This window comes from Lactuca saligna, chromosome 7 (assembly GCF_052625555.1).
Source record: "Lactuca saligna cultivar CGN05327 chromosome 7, ASM5262555v1, whole genome shotgun sequence".
Classification (NCBI taxonomy): domain Eukaryota; kingdom Viridiplantae; phylum Streptophyta; class Magnoliopsida; order Asterales; family Asteraceae; genus Lactuca; species Lactuca saligna.
Window position 1 is genome coordinate 18,674,521 of NC_136423.1, and position 8,629 is coordinate 18,683,149.

Sequence of the window (8,629 nt, forward strand, 5' to 3'; positions counted from 1 at the left end):
CAAAAAATCCATCTCCTTACAAAAAAACCACGTCTTTTTTTTTGGTTAAATTTTTTTAGCCCACATTTTTTATCGAAAAAAAAAACCTAATATACCGTTTTCAATTTTTTATCCTCATTCCATACAGATCAATGTTGATGTATAAAAAATGAACTTTTTTTTTTCCGAAAAAAACCCATTTCATTTTGTTAGTTTTTTCAATATTTAAGTTTATTTTTTGTTAAAAAAAAAAACTCAATAGACCAAAAATATTAATATTTTGTACTCTATAATTTTTTTTACAATTTAGTAAAAAGAATGTAGTATATTATCTAAAATATGTTGTATCATTCCAGAAAGTGTTGCTTCAAATTCAGAAAGTGTTGTTTCTCCAAATGCATTAAAATTATAGAAAATAACACTGTGTAAAAATGATTTTAAGACAATAAAATTAGTTTGTTTATAAAAATGATTTTAAACTCTATTTTTGTATTGTATAAATATGTTTGTTATTTATATATAAACACTAGAGATGCAAAATTTTGTTTTCTAAAAATCAAGAGATCTTTTAAAGTTAAGTTATGATTTTTGGTAAAACAATTTTTGATAAAAGAAATATTTATTTAGACACGTTTAAAGTTTGATCTTCTAAGTCATTTTCTCTAATAATATTATTTTTATAGTTTTTTTGTTTTTTTTTGTTAGATTTGACAAAACAATTTTTGTGTAAAAGCAAGTTTGCAATTTACTAATTGCAAAATATTAGGTCATTTTGTTAAAAGAACAAACGAAATTATCAATTTATTAGACCATAAGACCACCAATTTTGATACTTTAGTGATAGTCTCAAAATAAACATAAATCCAAAGTTCCACTAGTAGCTTAATCACACTACTCGTACCCATGGCCAATCTGTGATGGAATGGAATCGTGGTGTTGAAGTTCAATGCTACAAGAGAACATGTAATTGAGGGCCATCCATACTTGTCGCCCATTACATATATTCCAATTCAACCATATGCCCTACTCATTTATCGAATCTTTACATAAGTTGGCACCAAACATTTTATTTTAGTTATAATCTGTGGGTAACTGTCTTTCTAACTCAATAAACTTCATGATGATACACCAAACATTTTATTTTAAAAATAATTTGTGGTTAACTTACTTTTTAACTCAATAAACTTCATGATGATACAACTTAAAGACACCTTTATTTATTTTTCCCTTTACATAGTTTGTGGATATAATATTAAGTGAATAAAAGACATGTTCCTAAGATAAAGTGTAACTTTTAATCAATAAAATTTCAACTTGATCAATAAAATATGGGTTTCCACTAACTTTTTTTTTTTATAATTTGTAGGTAAAGAACCAAAAACCAAATTCAAAACATAAACATAGATAAACAATGGAACTCATTAAAGTTAAACAATAACAACGTTAATTCTTCATATTCCAATTCTTTTAACCGATTACATTCCTCGAAAAAAAATAACATTCTCCAAACCAAACACCCCTCACAATGTCGCAACAAACGTAGGAGCATCTTTTCGTGGTCCCGCAACACTCCGATAAACATAAACCTTATTCGCCACAAAATCATCACCACCATCTTCCTCATCATTAATCACCTCAACATTCAACCTCGGCATCTCTTCCGCCAACTTCTTACACCCCTCCATTGTCACGTTACAAGCCGACATCCACAAAGACCGCATCGACTCATACCTTTCCAGCCCCGAAAGCAACGCCACATCACCAAACGGGCAGTCGCGTATCTCTACCCGCCTCAACTTCGGGCAGCCTCTCATCACACATTCCATGCCAAAATCACTATCGCCCGCAAACGCGACCGAAAGTGTTTCGAGGTTTTTCGCGTGTTTCCCGATGTACTCGAAAGTTAGGTCGGTTAGAAGGCCGGAAACGGAAAGCCGACGAAGGTCGGAACAGGAATTGACGATTGCACCGAAGGCTTCGTCCATTGGCTCGTTGGTAACGGAATCGGGTGCGTAGGGGGTTATTATGCAAAGACGAAAGTGGGTGAAATTCGGGCAGTTTCGGGCAGTTGTGATTACTGCGGCGTTTGTCATTCGTTGGCAAAAGTAGAGTATGTAATTGAGGTTCGGGCAGCGAGATATGGATACGAGACCGGACTCCGTTACCCCCGGTTGACTCGGGTCAACCGGGAAGACAGGGAAAACTCGGAGCTCTTCTAGTAACGGGCAGTATGATCCAACTGCTTCCAAACCCTTGTCCCCAACTGTGTCAAGAACCTGAAAACAATATCAATTCCTTAATGTCTTAATGTAGAAAGTACTTTCATACTTTGGCTTAACTCATTAAGTCATTCTGTTAAGTGAAAAAGAAAAGGTCACTGATTTACCCAGAGGCGACGTAGGCGTTTGCAGCGAGGAAGAATCTGTTCGAGTTCATCAGCTCCAAGACTCGCATAACTCAGATTCAGAAAGGTTAGATTTTCACACACAGGATATATAATGGGTAGATAAATCAACGTAGCGTCCCAAAAACCAGAAACTGAATGAAGGTTTTGACATTTAGCGAAAGTGTTTTCAAGGTCGGTGATTAAAGTAGGATTGGGGTCGAGGTCGTCGGAGAAGGTACCGGTGCCGAGCTCCGTCAACTGTGGAGCAAGGAGAAGAAGCTTTTGCAATTGAACCAAATTTACTTTCCGGTTAACTTTTAGTACCTTTAACGATTTGCATCGAGAAACGAGACTCTCTAATGCTTCGAAACTGACTTCGCTGTTTAAAGTTGCGAAATTAAGAACTTGTAATGTGGTTAAGGTTTCTGGGAAGAAACTTAGCCAGTCTCCACCGAGATCAATGATTGAATTTTCTTGTATGTCGAGTTCTGTTAGGTTTCTACAAAATGAAGATTTCGAAAGTTTATCAAAACAAAGAATCTGTAGAATCGAAAAGGAAGATGGAAAAGCTTACTCGCAATGAGTAGCAATGGATTCGAGGCCAAGAGTACTGAATCCATCACAGCTTAAGAGTGATAGGGCTTTGAATCCATCAAAATTCAGCGCTAAAAATTCCAAACTCTCATCAGTCACCACCATTCTCTTCAGTCTCAGCTCCTCCAGAAAAGGATACGCAGTCGCGAAAACATTTAGCCATGGTTGAACATCAGCTCCCCAGTCCGCCGGCACCAGATTGAAATCGGAAAACCTAGGTTTTCCCTTTAGCGTCACGCTGCGGATCGCCGGAAACCTAGCAGCTACGATTTCCGGTGAAATAGAGTAGCAGTTTTTTATGGATACATGCCGCCGGGTCAATCGCTCAGCGTTGTACCAGTCTTTGCAGACTAGCGACACCGAGTTTCGATCCTTGTCGGAGCTTATCAACGAAAATGTTCGTTTCAGAAATTCCTCCGGCAGCGTCCACGGTGTGGTTGGAGCTAGATCCATGTCCGCTGCTGCAAAAACTGCAACGGTTTCCATTATTTTAAATTAGATTCATTCTCTTAGCTTAAAAAGCAGCATGTAAAAGCAACCAGAACACAGAGAATATAATGTCGCACCTGAAAGTTTTCTTTCTAACGTTGTCGGATTTGGTGACGAAGTTTTGTAGAAGAAACTTGAAGAACTACAGATTTGAAGTAGAAAAAATTGGGGGAAATGGAGAAGGAGAAAAAGGGTTTAAACTGTAATAAATATATATCTGAAAAGACGGAATTTAACATATTATTCCAGCAGCCATTAAAGGAGCTCAGTGCTGTCATTCGCCTTTCCACCATTGATTATGTAAGGTTAAATTATAAATTCAGTCCTTGCGGGTATATTAAAATTACAAATTTGGTTTCTATTGTGATTTTTTTTCATGTTTTTATACTTCAATTATAATTATAAGTTAATTTTATATAAAAACTTAAATCGAAATAGGAGGAAAATATGCACCAAGATTAGTTGTTATTCTTTTATGGATCATAAAACTATATTTTGAAAAACAACACTTAGAGATGTTGATATCATATCATCATCATGTACTCGACTCTATTATATTATGAAACTAAAAATATCAAATACAAATCAAATAAATAAGTATGAATTTATAAATTCATAACTTTTTGTGATTTTGTCACTTTGCATGAAACAATTTGTCACATATTAAAACATTCACTCATCAAACTCATGAGATTAAAACTTTATTAGATTCGAGCATGCAATAAAGAATTTCAATTCATAGTCGTTTCTTTTTTAGCATAAACTTCGACGCGTCTAGATACATTGATGGCACTCGTCGATGAACATTGGGGTTAGGAGAGGTGTCATTGTTAGTAAAACCATTAAACTCATAGTTAAGAATCACATAAACAAATCAAAACGCAAACATAACCAGAATTCACATTATTGTTTAATTCACAATATTAATGATAAAAAAAATGATCATAGTATACTTATTTATATATAGATAATTACTTTAACCATTTAATTTCTAGCATTAAAGTCAAACACTATTCAACTTGACAAAAATGTCTGTTTTTTAAGTTTTTATATAGGTTCTAGATTGTTATATTTTTTTTTTCTAGGTTTATATTTGCATTTGGTTAGTTTTCTGTCTCAACATATAGTGTTTTAAAAGTGAATATTTGATGTTTTTTAGAGTTGTTGATTAAGGTCTCGATTTTTCAGCCAAATTATAAGGTTTGATTCTGAACTTTTATCGTTATATATTTTCTATTCAGAAAGCGAAATCCAAAATTTTAAGGGGTTATTGGTTTTGTTTGGAATGCGGCAACATGTAACAGAATGACCAATTAGCGATAACTTAACCCTCTTATAAACGGCGTCAGCAGAAAAGATAAGAAGCAAATACAGAAACTAATTTAGGGATGGAAAACGTTAAATATTCAAGTTGTGGAGCAAAACTGTAAATTTTTAATAACCCGGGGACAAAGCCTTTGGGTTATCTTTTTCGACAAAAACCAATATGCCCCATGTGTGTCCATCAGCAGCCATTAATAGAGCTGTAAGGGCTGTCTAGATTATGTTCGTTTCCAATGGAACTAATAATAACTTTTATAATAAGGATATTTATCGTATTTTTTTTTTAAATTATATTTGATATGGTATTTGTACTTTTAAATACTTTCAAAATTGTTTAAACGTTTAAAATTTACTGTATTTTGTAAGAATACCAATAAAGATGTGTTGACACAATGTTTTGATGATCTAACTTATGATAGAAGCAGGGATTGTGTTGTCGTTTTCATTAGGTGTATTATCGATGGACAAGGATTAGACAGGAAGCTTGAAATACGGAAACATATTCATTTTTTTGTTTTAAAAAAGTTCTTACTTTCAAGAACATAAACCGATAATTATTATCTTAATGTGATTAGGGGTCTTGGACAAGTCATCTAGCATTAAACGTTTGAATTTCTTTCTCGTCAGTATCACTAAAACTAAAATAGGTCTAGGGTTATAATTGTCAATAAATTAATTTATCATGGATTAATAAAATGTTTTAGTGGAAAAATCAGTTCCCATATCATTAGAGCTTATAGCATTATAGTATGAGCAACAAGATCACGGGATGGTGTTTATGGTGTTATAACACCATGTTAGGAGGAGAGAGATAGAGAGAGATAATTTGACAGCCAATAGGTGATCACGTTTTTTTTTTATCATTGAAATAACAAGAAGCACTACAACAAGATGCAACAAGAAGAGGAGGTGGTGTTTTTGATGTTATAAAGACGTTATGGATTGCCAACTCAGCCACAACAAGAAGCAACACGACCCACACCATATGCTCTTAGGAGTCTTCGAAAATATTTGTTTTTGAGTATTTAATCTTCGAATCTAATTTATATGATATTCAGATAATTATTTTTAAAATTTTTGGATATCTAAAATATTTAATTTTTCATATATTTTTTAATTATTTTTAAATTCAAAATGAATATATAAGAAGATTTGGGAACCTGGATATAGTTTATAAACATTACATGGTCTCTTTGTTTCCTTTTTGAGTCGACTGTTTACGTTTGTACTCCTCGTGAGCTTCTCTTTTGTGTTGTCAAATTTGGTTGTTTTGTTTTACTCTTTCAATTAAAATCAATCTTCATTAACCTAATGAATAAAGTAGCTAGCAAATACTATTTTCCAAAGGACTTTGGCCAAACCAAACGGTGGAACTTGAAAAAATTGTTTTGGGATGAACAGGGGGCATAATGCAAAGTTTTATATTTTTACGTATAATATTTATAAAAGTTAGTGCACTAAAACTACTTATAAGCAAAAAAGCCAAGGGGAGGGGCCCCTCCTCACCCTCAAAACCTCCGCCATTCAGTTTAACATAATAGAGTGATTCTTTTATTTGAAAGTCATGAGTTAAAATTTTGAGATATAGATACAGATGGTTAGAAAAAAATCAAACAAACAGACTTAACGTTGTACAATTAAAGAAGACATACTCACATTCTTTTTAAGTATATTATTATCTAACGTATTTAATTAAATTATATATATATATATATATATATATATATATATATATATATATATATATATATATATATATATATATATGTGTTTTATACCTTAATAAGCATTTAGGCTTAAATCTTAAATTTTAAGAGGTACATACCCAAATGCAATTTGTACAATGAATTTGTGCATATAAAAAACCAACTCTTAGTTGGTCAACAAGTTATTGAATTACTCACATTTTGAATAGGTCTTCATCTCATTTTTAAATTGAACTAGTCAATAGTCAAAGAAGAATCGGTATTTTCTGCCAATTGAATAGGTAAGTGGAAATACTCTATAAAGTCGCCTTCACCACCCATATCTGCACCAATAAAAGAACTAGGAGGCTTGATTGTGTTGTCAATTATTGTTTGTTGTGCATCTTAAGGAACAGACAGTTTTATTTTCATCCAGGGTCCATCTTTTCATGTTCGATCTATTTCTCTCACCGTAAGAAACCCTAATCGATTCAAACCATTGTTTGTCCTTTCCTCTTTAGTTCCTTTGGATTCCCATATAATCTAAGCGGGTATGCTTATTTTTCTGATTTTATTTTGTTTTGTATGTTATCTATTCCTATGCTTTCTTCATCTCGGGTTTTTATGAGTTTTGTTTTCTATGCAGGTAGAAACAACCCACTCTCTCACTCCTGACACCTCTTTCTTTGTTCATCATCCTTTTCCATCCTAATACGTTAAAAATAAAAAATAAAAAAATCCATATTGATGTACATATTTTAAATCAATGAAAAAATGATAATGTCAAGGTGTTCTGTTTTAAGCATTTGTGTGCGAGGTCATCTAGGTGAGCCAAAAGTCTGCTATCTTTGCCTTTTTTGTCCTACTCTGCCACCAAACTTCCTGTTCTTCTTGGTGTCTTCCGTTTACTCGGTTCACGAAGGTAGGTTCTTCATCTCCATTTTTCTGAACACTTTTCTGTTAGAGAATGATCAAAGAATGTGGTTGTGTTCAAATTTTGTATGATGAATCGATCTTCATTCTTGAGATTATAGATACTTTTTACTTGATTTTGTTATTTCTTCATAAAATCCAAGGTATTATGTTTAAATTCTGTAAATTTCAAGGGTATTATGTTTAAGTTCTGTAACTTTTAATTTTTTGATGTTGAATCTAATTGGGTTGCATCAAAATTTGATTAATTAATATTTTTGTTGGTTTAATTTTACTTTTGATGTTCAGGTCGGCAGCACCGTGCACCATTTACCAAATTTTTTGGTCTACAACAAATTTCAAGAGAAACACCTCATAAAAGTGATGAAAATTTTGGATTCACAACAGCCACACTAACACACTAACAAGAATAGCCCATTTGTTTGTTTATTTTACCAGTGCTTTGTGTTCTCTTTTTCCATGGAAGTCTAAAGTTGGTTTAGAAAGGTAAAGTGATTATTTAGATGAAAAATGGCTTTTGGAGGTTTAATCAAATGTGCATGTCAAGGATAGATGTTATAGGGAGAATGGACGATTTTACTCGTGGTTCTATTCTTATCTCTTTGTGCTCAGTTTATGTTTGAAACCTTCGTAATGTGATTTTTCTCTTCTTGACTAATTTATATAGAGTGCTTGAGTATAGTGACCCAATATTTGGAAAAGGAACATTTTAGAGATTTACATTAACAAAATTCCCACATTTGGATTGGCAAGGCTTCTTTCTTAGGTGAAGCTTATGGTGCAATTGCAACCTTTTAACCAAGGGTATAAGTAGTATGGATTTTTATACTTTATGTTAGTAACCTTGATCTATCTTTCTCTTTACGAAAAATGTCTACACAGGTCCATAGCTAAGGGAAAATTAGTAGACACATGGGATTTAAGGGGAAAACCACCATTCTGGAAAGGCTTCGATATAGGTTTCATAATTAAGAGTTAAAATGTGGTCACAGTTTTTAGTATCTTTCTCTTTCTAAACTCAATGAGGTAACACTCCCATGTTACTCTCTCACTCACTCACTCACTCTCTCTCTCTATCTCTCTCTCTCTCTCACACACACACATAGTCACACATTATCATACACATACTATTTGTGTGTATATGTGTTTGTTTGGTTCATTGAGTTTCTAACATGATTTCTGACCTAGAAATCTTGAATTGTGTTTAGGTTTGTGCCATTTGTGACTGTAGATATTTATA

General features: G+C 33.0%; 1 protein-coding gene and 1 long non-coding RNA gene across 2 annotated transcripts; one reads left to right on the forward strand and one right to left on the reverse strand.

Annotated features, from left to right (window-relative positions):
* Positions 1-1,406: 1,406 nt before the first annotated feature.
* LOC145004971 (transport inhibitor response 1-like protein Os04g0395600) lies at positions 1,407-3,707 on the reverse strand. Its single transcript, XM_078964004.1, has 4 exons — positions 3,526-3,707; positions 2,940-3,429; positions 2,366-2,864; positions 1,407-2,255 (listed from the first exon to the last, which is right to left on the reverse strand). Exons 2-4 carry the CDS (start codon positions 3,410-3,412, stop codon positions 1,500-1,502), a joined length of 1,728 nt encoding a protein of 575 aa, XP_078820130.1. The 5' UTR covers positions 3,413-3,429; positions 3,526-3,707; the 3' UTR covers positions 1,407-1,499.
* Positions 3,708-6,866: 3,159 nt separating this feature from the next.
* On the forward strand, positions 6,867-8,420 carry LOC145006345 (uncharacterized). The gene is made up of 3 exons (XR_013662875.1): positions 6,867-7,007; positions 7,103-7,378; positions 7,678-8,420. It is a non-coding gene; the product is annotated as an uncharacterized LOC145006345 (long non-coding RNA).
* The last annotated feature ends 209 nt before the right edge of the window (positions 8,421-8,629 follow it).

Excerpts from the sequence above, each read along its gene's own strand:
- LOC145004971 (XM_078964004.1), bottom strand. The coding sequence starts at position 3,412 with ATGGATCTAGCTCCAACCACACCGTGGACGCTGCCGGAGGAATTTCTG. Across the intron at positions 2,865-2,939 it reads TCCATTGCTACTCATTGCGA|AAACCTAACAGAACTCGACA; the intron begins GTAAGCTTTTCC and ends TTCATTTTGTAG. Across the intron at positions 2,256-2,365 it reads AACGCCTACGTCGCCTCTGG|GTTCTTGACACAGTTGGGGA; the intron begins GTAAATCAGTGA and ends TATTGTTTTCAG.